The sequence below is a fragment of the Macrotis lagotis genome, chromosome X (genome assembly GCF_037893015.1).
Source record: "Macrotis lagotis isolate mMagLag1 chromosome X, bilby.v1.9.chrom.fasta, whole genome shotgun sequence".
Classification (NCBI taxonomy): Eukaryota; Metazoa; Chordata; class Mammalia; order Peramelemorphia; family Peramelidae; genus Macrotis; species Macrotis lagotis.
The window spans coordinates 633794326-633817043 of record NC_133666.1 but is presented as its reverse complement, the minus strand read 5'-3'; the positions used below and the strand labels follow the sequence as shown (position 1 = coordinate 633817043).

Below are 22718 nucleotides of genomic sequence, written 5' to 3'. Positions count from 1 at the left end.
AAGCTCAAAAAAAATCTAAAACTGAAGGGAGAGGTCATAGATAAAAATCTCAGTCCAGAAATGAGGAGGAAAGGTTTGCATTAAGCAGGTCAAGTAAGAATCAGGGAGGGGGAGAAATTCAATCTTCTCAGTCACAATGGCTGGCCTGAAAGGATCAAGGCTCATCTGTCTCTAAAACAATCAGCATTCTGATGAGCTGCTGCTGTCAACTTAATAGATGCACACACTTGGTCACTGGTCTCAGACTGAGTCCTTGAGGGAGAAAGGATGTCAGGGAATAGAAGATTCAGGACTCTTCTGTTTCTCAAGGAACCCAATTATATTGCTCTCATGGAATTAGTTATCAAAAACAGGCCTTTATTAACCAGTTTGTGGGTTAACAAGGGAAAAAAAACGTTGAATTTACTCAGACTGGAGATGGAGAGCACCTACAACTAAATATGCAGACAGAGCCAGCCCAGGCCTGTGGTCTGTTCCAATATTCTGCTAAAAGGAAAAGGGTGAAGTATAAATCTAGTAGTGGGAGTGGTACAGAAAAAAATGTTAAGATTTGAAGTCAAGGCCCTAAGGTCATATCCCTGCTCAGCCAGTTCCTGACTGGGCGAATAACCACGGGCAAGTCACTTAACCTCTCTCTCTGGGGGTCAGTTATTATTATCTTTAAAATAAGGCATTTGAACTAAATAATGTCTCTCTGGTTGTGTCTTATATTAACTATGATACCATGATTATCCAAGACCTTAGTTCTTAACTTTTTTATTAACTAGTTAGCATTTCTATTGTGCTTTAAGTATTGCTAAGCACTTTGTAAATATTATCTAATTTTATCCTCACAACAATCTTAGGAGGCAAGTACTTATTTATTATTACCACCTACCGCCTGAAGCTTAAAGAAAAATAAAGCCGAAGAAGCACACTTGTGAACTCTATCACATTTTTTTTTTTTTGCAAGGCAGTGGGGTTAAGTGGCTTGCCCAAGGCCACACAGCTAGGTAATTATTAAGTGTCTGAGGCTGGATTTGAACTCAGGTACTCCTGACTCCAGGGCTGGTGCTCTATCCACTGCGCCACCTAGCCGCCCCTCTATCACATTTCAAAAAGTTAACAATGTTTGCTGGTGGAATGGATGGAAATTATTGGTCAAAATGAGGCTTATACAAAAATAAATTCTCCAAGATAGTCCCAGAAAAGTCAGGGTTACATCTGTTACTGAATCTACTTTAATCCAAAGGATTGTCTCTCCTCAGTGGGTCTACATTAAAGAAAATAGGGTACTGAGATCAACATGAGTTTCTGGGAAGGAAAGAGGAAAAAAGAAACAAAAGAGCTCCATAAAAAAAAAAAAAAGAATTTAAACCCCTTTAAAGCAGTAACTTTTTTGTGTGTCTAAATCACCAATACCTGGCTGGCACTGTTTTAGTTAATGTCTGAATACAAAATCAAGAATTATTCCCTTAAGTTGTAAGTGAAAGACTCTCTAAGGGCCATAGTTTTATAAGTAGTTCCTAATATTAAGAAAGGAATATTAGAAGATTAGAAGGTAAAAGAAAGTATTTTTATGCTTATATCTCCCCCAAAATTTAACTTTTAAGCCAGTAAGACATTTATTCCAGACCCAGATCTCAAAAGGTCTACTGTAGTTCTTTAAGAATATTTTGACAAGTTCCTTTTCTTAAAGATGACTAGGCCTTTGGTTAAATTCCTTTTGGAAAGCCAACACTGCCCCAAATAAAAATGTTTGTCCTTCATTTTTTTAATTAGGTGGGTTTTTTTTGGCAAGGCAATGGGGTTAAGTGGCTTGCCCAAAGCCACACAACTAGGTAAATTATGTCTGAGGCCACATTTGAACTCAGGTCCTCCTGACTCCAGGACCAGTGCTCTATCCACTGCACCCCCTAGCCGCCCCCTTTGTTTTCTTTTAATTGATTAATACTTGTCCTTCATTCTGAAAGAAGACCATGACATCAGAGAGGTGATGGATGCCATGACACACATGTAAACTGGACTCAAGTGAGGGTGGTGCTGGGCTATCCCTGGCCTTACTTTCTCCTCCAGCCTCATCTGGATCCAGTGGCCAGATATGGCTCCAGATGACTGGAGATGGCCCTGGATGCAAAGTAATCAGGGTTAAGTGACTTGCTGAGAGTCACACAGCTAATAAGTAACAAGTGTCTGAGGTCAAAATTGAATTCAGATCCTACTAATTACAGGATCAGTAAAGTTCACCACCTAGCTGCCCTCTTCCTTTATTTCATGATGGTATGCATGCCCGGGTTCTGATTTCCCAGTCACCAATGGAGTGAAACAAGGATCTGTCCTTGCTCCCTTGCTATTTATTTAGCATGGTATTTTCAGCCATGTCATCAAATACCTTCAAGGAGGTTAAACATGGCCTCAAAATCAACTACCACACAGATGGCAAATTCTTCAATCTGAAAAGGCTGCAAGCTAAGACCAAAGCAGAGGGAGTGTTGATGCATGGTCTTCTGTTTGCAGATGATTGTGCACTCAATACAGCATCTGAAGCAGAGATGCAACAAAGTATGGATTCTCAGCTGCTTGTGCTAATTTTGGTCTAACTTGTTACAGAAATGCAAATTTAAAACTTATTCACTTTTGACAACAAGTTGTCTCCCTTTCAAGGAGAATGAAAACTCCTAGAGGCCAAATTATTCCCATTATATTATGGCATATTATATATATATATAATTATGATATAATATAATTATCTATCTATATATATATAGTGAATATTAAACAAATGCTGTTTAATTGTTAAGAGAAATTTTTTTAGGAGATCCAAAGTTCACTTTTTCTAAAATCCTCATTTTAAACTGTAGTCTCTTGAAGGACATTACTGATAAAAAGATTGAATTAAAACTCCTCAGGCTAGATCAGAGTCCACCCTACCTAGAGGAATTTAATCTAAAGTGAGGAAGCCCATTATATCCTAATTCAGGTTTGTTTGGGGATAAATTCTCTGATTAAATTGCCCAAAGCTGGAAAAGGTGTAGTCTCAGTCCAAGACACTCAGTCACTCACTGGAGTAAGTCTACCTACCTCTCATTATAATATTCATTCTCTTATCAGTTATTATTCAAATCAGAGTTGGTGGCCAACTTTAGGAACACTCCCTCTTCCAAGGGCATATAAACTGTGAGTTCACCCTCATAAGGGGTCTTTGGCATAGGAGAGTGCCACTGACCTGTCTTTTTAAAATGCTAGCATTATTAATAAAATGACTAATTACCTAAAAATTGTCTATCTAACTTTTTAAACATCACAACTGAATTTCTTCAATGTTTACAAAGCATTCCATATTAATTCTCAAATAATTTTTTCTAAACAACAACCCTAAGAAATCTGTAGAGCATGTTACAAATGGAAGGCTAAGAGGGTTAAGTGACTTTCCAAAAAGTAGCAAAACTCTTTTTTCCCTCTGATGCATAGTTGCCTCCCCTGAGTCTGAGTTCTAAATTTCAACAAACTTGTCACTTCTAGTCATGAAAAGATTCTAACCCTACATGTTCTATGAAGCCTCCACAGCACTTTAGAATAGGAGAGGTCTTCAGCAGCATTCAATCCAGCTTGGGCCCACAAAAAGCATCCTTAGTATAACAAACCTGCCAAAGAGACATATAACCTTTGCTTAAAATTCTCCAATGCTAAAGGGGTAGGGAATAGGCCTGGGGTTTCATTGGCATCAAGAATTCCTGGGAGAGTAGACTCTACCAAGGCAGGTTGATATCTTCAACATTGCCTTAAGTATCAAAGGGTTATATGATTTGTCCAGGGTCACTAAACCAACTATGTAATAGAGACAAAATAGATTTAATCTCCCCGAATTCCAGGCATAATGCTAAGCACCAGAGATATGAGTTCAAAGGATAAAACAATCCTTATTCAGAAAGTATATTCAGCATAAATATAAAATGAATAAATACAAATATATCAAAGTAGTTAAATTAATACTAGCTTGTTTAGAAATAAGGATCAGGAAAGACTTCATGCAGAAGATGGTGCCCAGTCTCCCTTGCTTAAAGGAGGAGAGGCAGAGAGTAAGGAAGGAGTACATTCCTGGCTTGGGGGATTGCCAGTACAAAGACAAAGGCAGATAGAAGTTCTGTTTGATTGGTTCACAAGGGTGTGGATGAGGGAATAATGTCCAATGAAGCTGGAAAGAGTTTGGGACTAGACATTTAGAGCTTCTAAGTTGGAGAGGAGTTTACATGCCTAATAAATGTTTACTGAAGGACTGATTATATTTGACTCTAGACACAAAAGGAAATCATTCAAGTTGGTTGCATAGGAATCATGTCAGATCTGCAATAAAGGAAAATTCCTCGGCAGCATTCTGCAGGATAGTCACTAGTAGCAAAGAGACGTGAGGCAAGGAACCAATCTAGAGATCACTGTAATAATCTAGTTCTGAACAAAGGTGATTGAAGAGATGTGGGAAATGTTATGAAGATCTGGTAAATGGGTTGGATATGCAGAGATAAAGTTCAGTGAAAAAAGGCAGGATGATACAGAGACTTTGAGCTTTGGGAGACTAGGAAGAAGGCACGCTTTCAACAGGATCTTGGACATTCAGTTTAAAATGTCCAATAGGCAACTAGTGATAGAAGATTACAGTTTTAGGAATAGACCTTAGAAAACACCCACCATAAGGGGAAGTAGAATGGATGATAAGCCAGCCAAGACAAATAAGGAATAGTCAAGACTGTGAAGCAAGAGAGAAGTGTCATGTCATGAAAATCCCTATAGAGAGAGTATCCAAAAGGAGCAGGAAATCAATGTTACATGTTATAGAGAGGTCAAGAAAATAACTCCAAAGAGAGCATGATATTTCAGCTAAATAATGAGGCTGGAGAGAAACAGCAAAATATTGTTGAATGACTGGAAAGAGTAGAAGCAAAAAGTGTAGACAGTTTTATAAAGGAGCTTGGTTGAAGGGGCAGCTAGGTGGTGCAGTGGATGGAGCACCAGCCCTGGAGTCAGGAGGACACAAGTTCAAATACAGCCTCACTTAATAATTACCTAGCTGTGATCTTGGGCAAGTTGTTTAACCCCATTGCCTAAAAAAAAAAAAAAAAAAAAAAAAAAAAAAAAAAATTTAAAGTTAAGAAAGGAGCTTGGGTGAGAAGGAAGGAGACACACAGATAGTTTGAGAAGGTGGAGTCTACAAGGATGGAGGGGACTTGGGTATATTTGAAGTAACCAAAAGATAAGGAATAATTAATGAGAAGGTGAGACTGTTGGGGAAGTTGCATAGGTTGAAAATCTACTAAAGACAGAGACATAAAAGGTATGTTGGTCTCTATGGGAAGTGACTTCAGTAAGACACTGATGAAAGAGAAATTAGGAAATTTTGTCAAGGAGTTTTGAGATGAAGTTCTGGAAGAAGAGGTTCATATCAAAAATTCTCAGTTTTCTCAGTAAAGTATTGATCAAGGCCCTTAGTGAAAGGGAAGTATAGGAAGCTTGAGAAGGGAGAAGCTTGGAACAGTTTCTGTAGGGATTGAGACAAGTAAGAGCAAACAAAAGGATTGCCTCTAAGAAAAGGAGTGCCAGTTGAGGCTGGCTAACAAGAATTTGTAATGAACTCAGCCAGCAGGATATGTTCAATATCAAGAGACTAGGGCTGGAAAAGGTAGAGGGATGGGGAGTAATTCAAATCCAAGATTTATCAAGAGATGAGTAGTAATAGGAAAAGAGGTCAAAAGGTTCAATGACAAAGGGTTGTATTAAATTAAAAAACGGCCTATTTCTGAACTGAAATTAGAGAGAGAAGAAAATGAAGTCAGAGGCAGAGATGATGTCCTGAGAAAGTATAGTAAAATAGAGGAATCAAGAGGTCTTGATGAGGGCAAAGAATAGGTTTAAGAAGGGTAAGGCTTAAGGGGAGGAGGAATGAAAGAAGATTAGTATCAGATAAGGTAATGTCAAACTATAAAATTAGGGAGGTTGGGCAACTATAGGTAATAGGGAGATTTAGTGTGTATCTATTCCTATGCTGGTTGAGGGGGAATGAAGGAGTAAATAATATTTAAGAAGGCTGAGGAAGTGGAAGATTATCAGATTATGTGTGGATATCAAGAGGAAATGGGGAAGAAATGGTAAGCCCATAGTCCTTGAGAAAGGAGAGAAGAACCTGGGGAGCTTAATACTACAGCCACCATAATCTGGTAGAAGATTTTGATTAAGTGGACTTCAAAAGAGAAAGAGTGCTTAAAAAAATAAAAGAAAATCTGGAAATAAAAGTGAGGAGAAAGGGGTATTCCAGTTTCTTGGGGGAAGAGGAAGGAGACTGATGGAGGGTATGTGAAAAGATACCAGAAACACTAGAAAGGCTAGCCAGATCTTGAACCTAGGTCTTCCAAATTTTGAGGTCAAGAGTCTATCTATTACTTCCTCTCTCAAATGAGGAATTCTAACAAGTCTAGCCCAAAGTACTCCTTTCCCTTTTAAAAATTCCCACAGTATTCTTCATTTGGCATTTATCATCTTGTATTGTTATTTCATTTCATGGGTACATTATCTCCCTAAAAGCATTATGAGTTCCTGGAGAGCAGAAGTTGTGTATAATTTTTTTTAATATCATTCTGAACACTTACAATAGTGTAATGCAAATTGCAAATGTTAAATAAATACTTGAAATGAAATGTAGTACTTCCATCAAAGCTTGCAGTGGGATCATGTTGAGTAAGATTTCCAGGAAATTTTACCCATATTTTTCTGCTAGGATTGGAGAAGAGTTGTCACAGACCCATTCTTAAGGTCCAGGCAACAGTCAGGAAAAGGAAGATCAAGAACTTTCCCTGGAAGCCAAAGTTCTTCAAACACTGATCTCCACTTAACAGGAAATGAGCAAAGAAGTTAACTAAATTGCAAAGCTCAGGAAAAGTGCTTGCCAAATTCATGAATATGAAAGGCCCAGGAGAGAGAAATGAACCAGCTGCAGACAGTTTTACACATTTTCCTCCACCCAACTTCAGGGCCAGCTTTGCAAAATAATGAAAAAGTACAGGCCCAAGTATTTTACTTGTGAACATTAAATAATCTTTAGAGTATGTGGATGTTTAGGGTGGAGGACAGCCTCAGTGGACCTGCTGGATTCCTGACCTCACACAAAAAGGCCTGATGTCCTTGATTTTTTGGGGGGGGGAGGGGGGCTTGATTTATTTTTAGGCTTTACTTAAAAAAACACAAACATTTCTTATTTGCAGTTTTGAGTTCCAAATTCTATTCTTTCTTCCCTCCCCTCTCTGAGACAGTAAGCAATCAAATACATATGCAATTATGTCAAACATCCCCATATTAGTCATTTTGTACAAGACTGAATAAAAAAGGAAAGTAAAAAATAGCATGCTTCAGTATATATTCAATCAATATTATTTCTTTCTTTAAAGGAGGTTAACAAGCTTCATCATTAGTCCTTTGGTATTGTCTTGGATCACTGCATTGCTGAGAATAATTAAGTCATTCAAGTTCTTCATAACAATATTGCTTTACTTTGCACAATGTTCTCCTGGTTCTTTTCACTCATTATGCATCAGTTCGTGAAAGTCTTTCCAGGTCTTTCTGAAATCATCTTGCTTGTCTTTTCTTATACACAATAATATTCCATTAAAATCCTACACTTCAGCTTTTTTTTTTAGCAATTCCCCAGTTGATGGGCATCCCTTTGATTTAGAATTTTTAGCTACTACCAAAAAAAAAAGCTGTTATATTTTTGTACAAATAGTTCCTTTTCCCTTTTTTGGGATGTCTTTCAGATATAGACCTAACAAGGATATGTCTAGATGATCAAAGAGTATACACAGTTTTATAGCCCTTTCAGCACAGTTCCAAATTGCTCTCTAGAATGTTGGATCAGTTCACAAATCAACCAACATTGCATTAGTGTCCCAGTTTTCCCATAGTTCCTCCAATATCCAACGTTTTTCTTTTCTGTCATATTAACCACTGTGACAGGTGGGAGGTGGTACCTCAAAGTTGTTTTAATTTGTATTTCTTTGATAGTGATTTAGAGTATTTTTACATTTGACTATTGATAGCTTTGATTTCTTTGTCTGAAAACTACTTGTTCATATCCTTTGAACCCTTATCAATTGGTGAATGACTTGTATTTTTTATAAATTTGACTCAATTCTCTATATATTTGAGAAAAGAGGCCTTTAACAGTGAAACTTGTTGCAAAAAAATTCCCTCCCTTATAATTTTGGTTGCATTGGTTGTTTCTGCAAAAACCTTTTAATAATCAAAATTATCTATTTTATATTTTGTAATGTTTTCTTTATCTTCTTAAATTCTTCCCTTGTCCACAAATCTAAAAGATAAAACTATCCTATGTTCTTTCAATTTGCCTCTGGGATCACCCTTTATATGTAAATCATATGTCCATTTTGACCTTATCTTGGCATACAGTGTGAGATGTTAGTTTATACCTACTTTCTGCCAATTATTTTCTATATTTCTCAGCAGTTTTTGTCAAAAATTGAGTTTTATTCCAAAAGCAATTTGTACCTAATCTATTCCACTGATCTACCACTCTACTTCTTTGCCGATATTGGTTTGCTTTGATAATTACTACTTGGAAGCCCCAGAATATTAAAAATAAAAGCACTAAAGCATCCTGAAAATAAGAAATGCAGCATCTTCCTTTCCCAATCCCCCCAAATACCCTGCAATGTAAAAATGTGCAGTTTGTTTCTGAAATCATATCATGCAACTTGGCCTCACAACTTGAATTAAAATGAAGTTTCTCCAGATTAGATCAGTTTCAAAATGTTGGCAGGAATCAAAGGAAGAGAAGGGCCAAGAAAAGATTTAGGGCACATTGTATCCTTATGTCTCTATTATAAATCACATAAAGTCAAGTAGAAGAGAATCAAATTTAAGGTTCAATTTATGTAGTTTTTAGTTGGGAGAAGAAAACATAAATTGCAATTTGAATTAATGTTAAGAAGGGATAGAATTACTGTTAGGAAGGCAATGTGGCTAATTCATGAAAGTATGACAAAGATATGCGGGTCCCTTTATATAGCTCATTTCTCAAATTGAAAAAAAGACTGACCATAGAAATAGCCCTCAGCTTAAAGGAAGCCATGAAGCTTCATGATAAAAGTGTTCTAGTATCCTTAGGGTTAAAAAAATTAAATAAACCACACTAAGAAAACAGTGATTAGATAAGACAGTGCTACCTAATGTCTTTATTTAAATACATAGGTTCTGAGTCAGAAATGAACTGAGTCAGAAATGAACTTTCAACTTTTACGTTATCTACATACCTGCATTTAAAGTCAATGTCATTTAAGATCTACGAGTGTGATGCAAAAATTCTTAATTATAACAATAAATTGCAAAAGCACTTCATATTCACAAAAAATGTCATATTCATTTATGTCTGTTACTGCCATCTTATTTTAGTAATAAATCAAAGAAGCCGAGTGGCTGAGTGATTCAATTAGATTCTCTATCTTTCTTGTGTGCAGGGACTATCTGTCTTAAACTGGTTTTTACACTCCTTTGGGAATTATGCAATGGCAAGAATACGGTAGGTGCCTAGAATGCAAACCTATTGCCTAATTATGGTAAATTGCAATTAATGATAAAACATTTATTGAAACTATTAATTTCTCGTTGTTCAGTAATTACTCCATTCTGGACCTGAAGTTACTACTAGGACAAGCACATAAAAACAACTATCAGTAATAAACCTGCTAGTTTATTGGAATCCAGGCATCATAGTCTCCTTCCTGTACAGCACACGCGCACAGCATTAACTCTGCATTAATCCCATCCGACAGAGACATCTCAGGTGCAAAACCCTTTGAAGCTCCAGTGCCAGCTACTTAAAAGTAAGTAGGAATCTGCTGTAGTTACCCTGTAGCTTCCGGTCCATAGTAAATGAAAAAACCTTCCAGATGACAAGCACTTAGATCCCTAGACATGTAGATTTTACTCTCTAGGCCTGGGAGTCTTTCTTAACCTAGACTGCATAACTTTGTTTTTAAAATATTTTGAAAACTATTTCATTTAGACTTGATTTCCTCTGTAATTTCTGTGTTATTTTATGCATTTAAAAACATTATTCTAAGAGGTTTTTACCAGTCAGATATATAAATCTGTGACATACACAAAAAATTAATTATCCCAGCTCTAGGCTTTTCTATCATTTCATATTTCTAAAGCCCTGGCCCTAAAATTACATTATTGCCAAAGTAAAAGGAACAAAATGTTTTGATACCTAAAGTATGTTTTATGATGTTTACTTGGTTTATTTATAAAATATTTATATTTATTAAAAAAAGTATTTCAATAGGAAATCAAAACTTTATCCACAAAACTGGGTTTAAAAAACAAATTATGAATGAGGTCACAATAAAGAGCCTTAACATGGTGCTCCACTCTTGGAACAAGACTGGTATTTTAGGAGCTCAATCCCATGCCATTTCTGATATCTAGTGGGTTGGAGATAGTCCTCAGGACCTTGTTGTACCTCCTTTCTTTCTCCTCAATCTTCGACAAAGAATTCCTTCCTAACTGCCTGTGACCCAAAACAAAGCCTAAAGCCAAAAATCATGAACATCCTCTCCCATCTTTCAAAAAGTTGGCACTGCTTTCCAATTGATAGCCAGTTGGAACCTCAGGTACTAACTCAAACCTCTGTCTCAGTAAAAACCACAAGAATTGTCAGTAAGTCTCTTAGATTTGCTATTTAGGCCAGGAGGAAAACTTTATAAAAACAGATACCTTTACTGAATATCAAAATTACATTTTACTATCTAACCAACAGAGAGGACTCTCTGTTCCCTCTTGCCCTCAAAATACAGAAATAAAGACCTATCAGTTCTACAAAAATACAAGAGGTCAGACAGATGGTAAGAGGAGCAAAAAGGGGGGGGGGTGTTAGGCATAACAGAGGGGTGCAAAATGATTCATCGGACAGACAGATGGCTAATTATTTTACTGCTTTTTTTTTTATGTACTCCTTTTCATCTCAGAGCAGCTCTAAAGAAGTTTCATTCCTTTGGCCTGTAATGGCATTCCAGGAGAAAGAGTTTACATTACAGAAAGCTAAAACTCCTTATAAACGCTCCAGTAGAGGCAAACTTAGCAGCTTAATCAATAAAAGCTTAGTTCCCCAAACAAGTTTTTGATGTTTTTTTAAATATGCAATTAAAAAAAAACTCTTTCAAATTCACCTAGCATCACTTTTTTCCAATTTAGAAATAAATATTGAAATAGTTCTCCAAGTTTAAAATACTGTTTCAAAAGTACATGGGAAGAAGCCTCTCCTGGGAAAAAAGTTTATTTCCTTTGGTAGTATGGAGGGAAATAAGAAAGGTGTTAATGTTTAGAAAGAGAAAAAAACACAAAAATAACACAAGTTTTCAAGGAAATATAGTTGTAGACTCCAAAAATAATAGAAGCAACAGGTTTATGCATAAGAAAATTTTTAGGCCATAGTTTAAAAGCACATCATACTAAGTATATGAACACGGAACTCAAACAATCCAATTGAGTGTCACAGTCCTCTTGAGATTGAAGTTGTGAATATAGATTGCTTCTTTAAAATAAAATGTCTGCCCGCTTACTTGAGTCCCCCAAAGGGTACTTACTTTTTTTTTGGTTTGTTTTTTTAGTTTTTGCAAGGCAATGGGGTTAAGTGACTTGCCCAAGGCCACACAGCTAGGTAATTAAGTGTCTGAGGCCCGATTTGAACTCAGGTACTCCTGACTCCAGGGCTGGTGCTCTATCCACTGGGCCAAAGGGTACTTTCTAAAGAAGCATTTTGTGCAGAAACATAAACAGGGCTATTAGGTCCCTTCTCCCAAAATCTGCATTGGCTTTTTCTTCTGGAGTATCCCCATACCTCTTGTTGGCATTCCATTATATTCCAGCTACTTAAGGAAAAGAATGCCTATGTCCCTTCTTGGTCATTGTGCCCCCACCTTCCAAAGCAAAAGGCAGTTCCATCCCAGAACAACCTCTTAACTTATTTCCCTTTCCCCCACAAGTTCTACTCTATGTGCCAATATATCTGAATAACCTATAAAGACTTCTTTTCTCTTTACTAAGCCTTCTGGGGCAGTGGGCCATGTCTATGTGCCAAGGGCAGCCGGTGCTCAATTTTTCTCCACCGCATAGACGCCATCTATCCTCCCAAGGGAAAGAAGAGGGGACCTCTGGGGACAATGTCAAGGCCAGTATGTTCTATCCATCTTTGCAAGGGCCTCTCTGGACCATCTCTGGCCCACTTTCATTCATCCCGAGGTTCCTTCACGTCCACAAGTCGTGCTGGCCCCCCGGGGCCAATTTCTGGACTGCTGTCACTTCCCCCAGGAGCTCCCTCCCTCCATCCTCTCGGGGCAGCAGTCAGTCCTGACCTCCCCGAGCAACCTCTGGAGCAGAGTCCGTCTTGGCCCAGGCCCGGCCCGCCCCGAGGCGAGGATCCCGGGCCAGTGGGGCCCAGGCCCGGCCCGCCCCGAGGCGAGTCTGCACCAGGGCCACTTCTCCCATCTCCTGGGGCTGAGCGCAGGGGGGGGCCTCCCCCACAACATCTGGAGTGATGTCACCCTTGCCCCTCCCCCAGCCTCCATCCCTCCTCCCGGGGTGGGGGCCAGGCTCGGCCCCGGCACGACCCCGGCGGCGAGGTCACTGCCACTCCCGCCTGGCCCCGGGGTGGGCGCCGGCAGCCATGTCACCCCCCGGGGGGCTTCTCCCACCCTGGGGGCGGCGCTGGCCTCGGGGCCCCAGCTCCGCAGCCGAGCCCCCCCTCCGGGCCGGGCCCCCCGGGCCGGGCCCCGCGCTCACCTGGCTCGCCTTGTAGAACTGCTTCTTGAGCCCGGCCACCGACATGCCGCCCGCCGCAGCCAGCCCTCCCGGCCGGCCCGACCCCGCTAGCGACAGACACACGGGCCGGCGGCCCGACGGACGGCTCCCGCCGCTGACACCGGCCCGGCCCGCCGCCTCAACCGCCGCCCGGCCTCGGCCCCGCCTCGGCGCCGCCCGCCCGCAGCCCGGCCCGCCCGCAGCCTGGCTCGCTGTCCCGCGGGCTCGCGCTCGCTCTCAGGATATTACATGGCAACCGCACACTTCCGGTCCGGCCCCGGCTCGCGCCCCCGACTCCTCCCCTCCCCTCCCCCCCGTCTTCCTCCTCCCGGGGGAGGGGTGCTTCCAGCCCTAGTGGGCCGGGCCCTCGCGGCCCTCGCGCGCCCTCTGGCGGCGGGGGCGGGCCCGGGCAGCGCCGAGCCCAGGGAGGGAGGGCAAGGGGAGAGGGGGCGGGGGCGGGGAAAAGGCCCCCCCCCGCCATGGAACATGGCGAAGGCGGCCCAGAGGGGAGCCTCGATCTGACAGCGCCCCCTGCAGGTACAGCGTCCCACGCGCCCCCGCCCCCAGCGCCCCCGGCCGCACGCCCGAGCCGCGGAGGCGCAGAACCCCACGGGCGGGGGAGCGGCCTGGCGCCGTGACGTCACAACACGAGCCCCGAAGCCTCCTCGGCCGCCGAAGGGCTGACGTCACCCGCGCCGGGCCGGGGGAGCCGCGGCCAAGGCCCGGGCCAGAGAGCCCAGGCCTGAGAGCCCAGGCCGGGGGAGACCAGGCCGGGAGAGACCAGGCCAGAGAGCCCAGGCCTGAGAGCCCAGGCCGGAGGAGCCCAGGCCGGGGGAGCCCAGACCGGAGAGCCCGGGCCGGGGGAGCCCAGGCCGGAGAGCCCGGGCCAGGGGAGACCAGACCGGAAGAGTCCAGGCCAGAGAGCCCGGGCCAGGGGAGTCCAGGCCAGAGAGCCCGGGCCGGGAGAGACCAGGCTAGGGGGAGCCCAGACCGGGGGAGCCCAGGCCAGAGAGCCCAGGCCGGGAGAACCCAGGCCCGAGAGCCCAGGCCGGGGGAGCCGTGGCCAAGGCCTGGGCCTGAGAGCCCAGGCCAGGAGAGTCTAGGCCGGGGGAGACCAGGCCGGGGGAGCCCAGGCCAGAGAGCCCAGGCCGGGGGAGCCCAGGCCAGAGAGCCCAAACCGGGGGAGTATGGGCTGGGGGAGCCGCGGCCAAGGCCCGGGCCAGAGAGCCCAGGCCGGGGGAGTGTGGGCCGGGGGAGCCCAGGCCAGAGAGCCCAGGCCTGAGAGTCCAGGCCAGAGAGCCCAGGCCGGGGGAGCCCAGGCCAGAGAGCCCAGGCCCGAGAGCCCAGGCCGGAGAGCCCAGGCCGGGGGAGCCCAGGCCAGAGAGCCCAGGCCGGGGGGAGTCCGGGCTGGGGGAGCCGCGGCCAAGGCCCGGGCCAGAGAGCCCAGGCCGGGAGAGTCCAGGCCAGAGAGCCCAGGTCAGGGGAGTCTGGGCTGGGGGAGCCGCGGCCAAGGCCCGGACCAGAGAGCCCAGGCCAGAGAGCCCAAACCGGGGGAGTATGGGCCAGGGGAGCCGGGGCCAAGGCCCAGGCCTGAGAGCCCAGGCCGGGAGAGTCCAGACCAGGAGAATCCAGGCCAGAGAGCCCAGGCCAGGGGAGCCCAGGCCGGGGGAGCCCAGACCGGGAGAGTCCGGGCCAGAGAGCCCGGGCCAGGGGAGCCCAGGCCGGAGAGCCCGGGCCGGGGGAGCCCAGGCCAGAGAGCCCAGACCAGGAGAGTCCAGGCCAGAGAGCCCAGGCCAGGGGAGTCCGGTCTGGGGGAGCCGCGGCCAAGGCCCAGGCCAGAGAGCCCAAACCGGGGGAGTATGGGCCGGGGGAGCTGCGGCCAAGGCCCGGGCCAGAGAGCCCAGGCCGGGGGAGTGTGGGCCGGGGGAGCCGTGGCCAAGGCCCAGGCCTGAGAGCCCAGGCTGGGAGAGTCCAGACCAGGAGAGTCCAGGCCAGAGAGCTCAGGCCGGGGGAGCCCAGGCCGGGAGAACCCAGGCTAGGGGGAGCCCAGGCCAGAGATCCCAGGCCGGGAGAACCCAGGCCCGAGAGCCCAGGCCGGGGGAGTGTGGGCCGGGGGAGCCGCGGCCAAGGCCCGGGCCAGAGAGCCCAGGCCAGAGAGCCCAGGCCCAAGAGCCCAAACCGGGGGAGTATGGGCCAGGGGAGCCGTGGCCAAGGCCCGGGCCAGAGAGCCCAGGCCTGAGAGCCCAGGCCAGAGAGCCCGGGCCGGGAGAGTCCAGGCCAGAGAGCCCAGGCCGGGGGGAGCCCAGGCCAGAGAGCCCAGACCGGGAGAGTCCAGGCCAGGGGAGTCCGGGCTGGGGGAGCCGCGGCCAAGGCCCGGGCCAGAGAGCCCAAACCGGGGGAGTATGGGCCGGGGGAGCTGCGGCCAAGGCCCAGGCCAGAGAGCCTAGGCCAGGGGAGCCCAGGCCGGGGGAGCCCAGACTGGGAGAGTCCAGGCCAGAGAGCCCGGGCCGGGAGAGTCCAGGCCAGAGAGCTCAGGCCGGGAGAGACCAGGCTAGGGGGAGCCCAGGCCAGGAGAACCCAGGCCCGAGAGCCCAGGCCAGGGGAGTGTGGGCCAGGGGAGCCGCGGCCAAGGCCCGGGCCAGAGAGCCCAGGCCGGGAGAGTCCAGACCAGGAGAGTTCAGGCCAGAGAGCCCAGACCGGGGGAGCCCAGGCCGGGAGAACCCAGGCCCGAGAGCCCAGGCTGGGGGAGCCGTGGCCAAGGCCCGGGCCAGAGAGCCCAGGCCGGGAGAGTCCAGACCAGGAGAGTCCAGGCCGGGGGAGCCCAGGCCAGAGAGCCCGGGCCGGGGGAGCCCAGGCCGGGAGAACCCAGGCTAGGGGGAGCCCAGACCGGGGGAGCCCAGGCCGGGAGAACCCAGGCCCGAGAGCCCAGGCCAGGGGAGTGTGGGCCGGGGGAGCCGTGGCCAAGGCCCGGGCCCCTTGTCACCCTTAAAGGTCATGCAGCAGACAGAAAGTGACCCACAACCTAGAGTCGGCCCACCCTCCAGGAGCAGTCCCCGCATGTCGGGAATCACATGCCTTGTAATCTATCCTGTGAGCAGGGGCGCAGCACTTCTGTAGGACCGAGCTATCTGCATGTCAGGAATAACATGCCTTGTAGTCTATTATGTAAGCAGGAGCACATTGTTTCTATAGGACTGGGCTCTTTGTATGTTAGGAATAACATGGCTTATAGCCTATTATATAAGTAGTAGCATATTGCTTTTATAGGACCATGCTTTTTTGCATGTTAGGAATAACATGCCTCATAGTTTGTTATGTGAGTAGAAGCATATTTTTATAGAACTGGGCTATTTGTATGTTAGGAATAACATTGCCATATGGGTTGTTGTTTTTTTCTTTAAATAAATGGAATGTACAGAGAACTAAAAAAAAAACCCAACAACTTGCCCATAGTCACACAGCTGGCAAATGTCAGAGATAAAATTTGAACTTCTCTCCTCCAATGTCCTGATCCATCTTTTTTATGCATTCTGATGCTCAATTCAACCTGTAACTGAGCAAGAGACCCTCTAGAATACCCTCTGTTTAGTGATCATATATCCGCTGCTTGAAGACCTCCAGTTAAGGCAAATTCATTAAATAAAGAGGCATTTTATTCCACTTTTGGCTCTCTTAAAGATCTTCCACACATCACTTCTAGTTTTGTTCCCAGATCTACCCAAGTAAGTTGATCCTTCTTCCCCTTTATCAACCCTTCAGTTTTTGTGCTCCTCTCAAAAGTCACCTCCAGATTAAATGTTCCCACTTTTTTCAACCAATCCTTGAATACCACAGCCCCAGGTTCCTTTACTATCCAGGTATCCTCCTCTGAACTGTTTTTCATGTCATTGTTGTTCTTAAAAGGTAGAGCTCCCAGCTGAGCTGAATATCACAAATCCCACAGTCTCATCAAGGCAAGGTGCAATGAAACCATTTCCTTTCTAGTTCTGGACATCATTCATCATATTGATCCCATATGTTTCTAAGATCACATAAAATTTTGTAGGTACCATGTCATACTCATACTCATATTGAATTTGTAGGTTTTGCAAGCCTTGTTGCACTATGTAAATGGTGGTTCATTATTAAGTAGCATGGCCTCAGATTCAGGAAGGCCTGAATTCAAGACCAAATTCTAGCAATACTATTTGTATATTACCCTGAACACATCATTTATCTTCTCAGTTCCCCAACCAGTTTAGGGAATTTCTTCACTGGGATTTCCCTATACCAATGAAATTACAGGACCAGTCTAAGAAATATTATTTTTTCTCATCTTTTAAAAATTATTTTTGTTGTAGCATCAGCTCCAATAGCTTTCCCAGAAAGATTAGGGGGCTTTTCCTGTGTCTTTAAGAGGGACTAGAATCTTGGAGGGAAATGATATAACTGTCATCTGGAATGAATTAATGGACATGGCTTAGAGAGAGATGCTATGTGAGGCAAAGAGCAAAAGAACTAGAAAACATCTTGAAAGTCCCAATAGATCAGCTATTATTCTAGAGAAAGAGTCCAAAGAGACAAGAGAAGTGAGTTTAACTTTGATTCTTTGAAGGATACATCCTGGGAAGAGACTTTATCTGTCATCTTGTGAGAATGGAACTGTGGGAAAATTGTTCCAGAGTCCATTAAGAAATCAGCAGTTGCAAAGCAATGATTAAAAGTGACTAGGAATTTTTAAAAAGTGACTAAGAATATACTTTCTCATGATTGATCTTTTGCTGAAGTATTTAAGTATATCTTTGAAACAAGTGTTACATGTAAATCAATTATATAGTCAGTAACAACAATGTTTGTCTAAGCCTATGAGATGTATAGGTTTGTGGTTGAGAGACATGAAAGTTTTGGGGAGAAAATGTTTTTTCTGGTTTATTTGTAGGGTCTCAGCTAATTGATTAATTGATGAGACTATACAATTCTATTAATGAAGAAATATATCCCTTAATAGACAGAATCTTGGTAGAAAATTAGTAAGGAAATGAGATAATAGTATTTAAAGAATGAGAGTTGGTGTGGTTGTCAACTAGTTTAGTACACAGTCCACCCAATATCATGAAGGCTACATGTGCAATCATACCAAAACACTGTTACTTTTCTTTTCTTGCCTTTCTTTGTATATGCACCTTATATCACAATGCATTGCATATAGTAGGTGTTTAATAAATTGTTGACTGACTGACAATATTATTATTTATCTCATTCTCATATTTTTGATAGAGTTCAAATCACTATTGTATTATTCTTTTATATTTAATGTACAAACTTGTATGGATAGATAAAATATATTTTTCTAATTAAACAACATTATAGGAGTGTTATTCTTCCAACATAGGAGTATAAACTCATCTTCTGTTGGTTTATTGAAAACATAGGGAATATATTGGGTTCTTTAAAAAATTGAGGAAATATTTTACTAAGTTCCTATTATGTATCAGATATTTTGCTGAGTATTTTACAAATATTATTCTTATGCAATTCTCACAACAAACAAGAAAGAAAATTGCTATTAATTTTCCTATTTTACAGTTGAGGAAACTGCTCAGAATTATATATCTAGTAAGTATCTGAGGATGGATTTGAACTCAGGTCTTTCTCACTCTATTATTATACAGGACAAGGAGGATAATATGCATCTCATCCTATTCCCACATGGTTTTAATTTCAACTACATCTATTTTGAAAAGTTTTCATTCCACATAGTTTGAATGTTATGGCTATTTTATTTGGTAAATACATTAATAATATTCTTAATTTGTTATGGATCAATGCTTGTCCTGGTTCCAGGACAGCTTATTCATTGAATTGTAAAGTATATTTTGAGGCAGTTTGGTCTAATGAATAAAGCACTGTACTTGGAGTCAGAAAAACCTTGGGTTTAAGTAACATCTCAGATACTGTTATCCTCAGATACTGGACAAATCAATTAACTTCTCTAAGTGTCTCAGTTTTCATATCAATAAAACAGGTACAATAATAGCATCTACCTCACAGTGTTGCTATGACTATCAAATTAGATAATAAAGTAATATAAATATAATAAAGCACCTTGAAAACTTTTAAACCAGTGATGTGTTGGTAAATGTTTAACAATTAGCTTTTCTGAGGGGAAAAATAAGCTTTGCAACACAATTTTAAGTTTAATTTGTAGTATTATTAACATTTCTTCCATTATTTTTTAAATTTAGACAAACAAGAAAACAATCAAGTTTCTATTTGTAGTCTTTGCAGGTTTCCAAGATGTAAATTTAACAACTCTTCCAAGGAAACTGGTTCCAGCTCACTTCTGCTTAAAGTACTATATAAATGTTATCAATTATTACTACTAATCATCTACTAGTTTTTGAAAGATAGCAAGCTGTTAGGTAGATGCTTTGGTAGATGCTAAATTTTTTTTCAACTTAAAGAAATATGTTGCACAGTTGCTATTTTTTTTGCATAATTTGCATTGATCAATAAGTCTAGGCTCCTTAAGGAAAACCTTCCTGTAATTTCTGTTGGCAGTATCTTGGACCTGAATTGCTTTCATTAACTACTCCGTTTCCATAAACAAATTCACATCACTCAACCAGTTGTTCAATGAGTCTTTGTCCACATATTGTTGGCTGAGTTTATATGTAAGTCACCCATGGAGGGCCTATTCAATAGATTCCACTTTTGGTTCTTAGCCATTTCACAGGGTAGAAAATCAACTTTGGTTACATTCAACAAATCCAGTAATCTTGACCTATTGTTAGTCTTCATTATTGTTCAGAGAAGGGATGTTCATTTCTACCAAAAATGTTTCTCGGGTGGCTAGGTGGTGTAGTGAATAAAGCACTGGCCCTGGAGTCAGGAGTACCTGGGTTCAAATCCGGTCTCAGACATTTAATAATTACCTAGCTGTGTGGCCTTGGGCAAGCCATTTAACCCCTCTTGCCTTGCAAAAAAAGCAACCTAAAAACCCAAAAATATTTCTCTAAGATTTTAAACTATTTTATCAAACTCTACAAACATCTATCAATCCTCTTCCTTCTTTTTGATGAAGAACTGTCAATCTTTTCATAGCTGCCTTAGGGTAATGAACTCTGTACTTCCTTAATATTATATGTATTCTTGTTAAAATATTTTCTAAATCTGTTTTTAGCCATTTTTATGTCTCAGAGGATTGGATTGTTTTGTTTGGTTTGGTTAAAAAGAGCACCCTTATTTTATATTGGTATGAATTGCTTTCCATGTGTTTCTCTTATCAAGTATTGATTTCGGAATTCTTCTAAGTGTCTTGTTCAACATCTATAGCCACCATTTTCTCTTTGATAGCTTTATGTTTGTTATATCTTGCCTGGAAGAGACTAGAGTATTTCTATACATTGCCTCCATATATTGGTTCTGTAACAGCTGGATGAACTGTTTAATATAAATATAACTGGCCCAAGTTTGGCAAGGATTTTTTTTTAATATGATCTGGGTTCTGGCCCATGCAGTCTCCTAGAGAAACTGTGATCACTAAATATAATATAGCAATAGATAAGTGATAACTCCTCTACTCTTCTATCATTAAGAGTCTAGAATTATATCTATTAATAGAATTATAGAGTGATGATGTTCAGTCAATTGTCTGATTTTATGTGACCCTATTTGGGATTTTCTTGGAGTAGTTTGCAGTGCCCTTGTCCAGCTCACTTTACAAGTGGGGAAACTGAGGCAAGCATGGTCAAGTGCCTTGCTTAGGATCACACAGCTAGTAAGTATCTGAGGCCAGATTTGAATTCAGAAAGATGAGTCTTAGGTCCAGCCCTCAAGCCAATGTGCCACCTAACTACTCAGTCATAGAGTAGGGCTATGTTATTTTAGAGGGGTTAAAAAAAGGCCACTTTTTGAAATAATCAGGGACAGTTTGGGGCTGTCTGCAATGGTGAATACCATGTGTATCCAGAGAAACAACTGGGGAGTTTGAGCAAAGACCAAGGACTATTACTTTAAATTTAGAAAAAAAAAAAACTGATATCTTATTGTTTGATCCTGCTATCTCTTATACTTTGTTTATTCCTTAAGGACATGATTTCTCTCTCTTCACACTCAATTTGGATCAATGTACAACATGGAAACAAAGGAAAGACTGACAAATTGCTTTCTGTGGGGGGAGGGAAGTAAGATTGGGGGAAAAATTGTAAAACTCAAAATAAATAAAAATTTTAATTAAAAAAAAGGCCACTTTTACCGGTTGCTCCCAAGAACAGGATGAGTTAGCTTACTCCCAACTAAGCTTCTCCCACCCAACTGGTTACAAACAAAACTATCTAAAAGAGTGTAATTGGAATCCATTCCAAATACAGACCCCATTGGCTCACATGAGGGACACTAAAGAGTTGCTACTGAGAGAATCACGATTATGTGAGAGAAGTACCATTGTTGACATTCTGTAACTGGTTCTGGCCAGTCTCCCATGTGGTTTGGAAACTTTTTTCATTGGCTGCATAATTAGAACAGATCATATCTTCCAAAGGCTGTGAATCAGCTCTAGCCATCTGTTTGTGGCCCTCAAATTTAGGAAAATGAAGTGACTCCTTTACTCATAACTTCTGTTAAGAATCAATGCTTTAAAGGGAAGGGCTATAGGACTGCGTCTTGCACACTACACTCATCTCCCAATAGTCAAGAGTTTTTACTTCCTTTCCTCACACCTGGAAGTATGTTCTCAGCTAAAGTCCCACCTTATGCAAGTCTTTCCTAAATCTTACTGCCCTCTATCTGAGACTACTTCCAATTTATCTTGTTTATATCTTGTTTAAAGTATAGAGTTGTTTGTATATTGTCTCCCCATTTAATAGTGTGTTAGCTCCTTGAAAGCTGGGCTGTTTTTTGTCTTTCTTTGAATTTTTATAAGCATGGTGCCTGTCACATAATAGGCATTTAATAAATGCTAGTTGATGGATTGACTCATTCTCTCCCTAAGGCTATATGGCCCTAGATAGAAATGAGAACTCCTTGGCTTTTCCATAGAGAGTGGAGTCTCTGACCCAGGGAAAGACCCTGGGTCATGATCTCAAACCATAGGAATCTTGGATTCCAGGAATTCAGGCCAAGTTTGCAGTCATACCAGCCTCAATTCTCTGAGAAGCACCAGGAGCCATTATCAAGAGCAGCATTTATCAAACTTTTTGGTCTTAGGACTTCTTTACATTCTTAAAAATAACTTATCCTTCCACAGACCTTTTGTTTATGTGGTTCATATCTAGCACTATTTACCATGTTAAAAATTGAAATAATATTTTATAAAAATAGTTTTGATACTGATAAATTCCTTGAGGTCTCTCAGGAGTCCTTAGACCTCACACTAGATTATTACTAGTTAGGAGTGACTTTCAGGATTCCAGTGAAACAGAAACCAGTGTGTCTTTGAAAAGGAACTTTAAGGGACAAATATTATATAGGAACTGAAATAAATTTTGAGCCTAATCTCCCCAACCTATGAAAATCTAGGTGGTGGTTGAAGGGTTATGCCTTCCAACCAACTACTGAGGGGGAATGCTTGTATAAGTTTGTTCTTGCTAAATCTTTAAAATAACTAACCCTTTGCAACAATCAGTATTAAATGCTTTAAGGTCAAATGAGTCCTTCCTTCCACAGGCTGGGGTCCCCAACATCAATCTTTAGGATCAAAACAATTGTCTTGCTTCTTGTGCTGGCTGCAAAACTGACCCAGTACTACTGATCTTTAAAACTCCCAAGGTCAGAGACTCCACTCCCTCCCCTGAGAAAGGAAAAGAATGAACAAAAAGGACAAGGATGCCTTGTTTCAGAGGCTATACAGTCTTTCCTTTAAAGTTCACCTCTTATCAGACTCAATCATATCTCTAAAA

The 22718-nt window shown here is 42.7% G+C and overlaps 1 protein-coding gene across 3 annotated transcripts in view; it reads right to left on the bottom strand.

The window, feature by feature from the left end:
• The window catches only part of SH3GL1 (SH3 domain containing GRB2 like 1, endophilin A2), an 82591-nt gene extending 69166 nt beyond the window's left edge, over positions 1-13425 (bottom strand). For 2 of the 3 annotated variants that reach the window (XM_074204012.1, XM_074204011.1), the window contains exon 1: positions 12823-13424. In XM_074204012.1, the coding sequence (XP_074060113.1) occupies positions 12823-12867 (45 nt within the window). In that variant the 5' untranslated portion in view covers positions 12868-13424. Of the gene's footprint in view, positions 1-12822 lie in introns of all 3 variants that reach the window. The other variant, XM_074204010.1, reaches the window with a different exon arrangement.
• Between the last annotated feature and the right edge of the window lie 9293 nt (positions 13426-22718).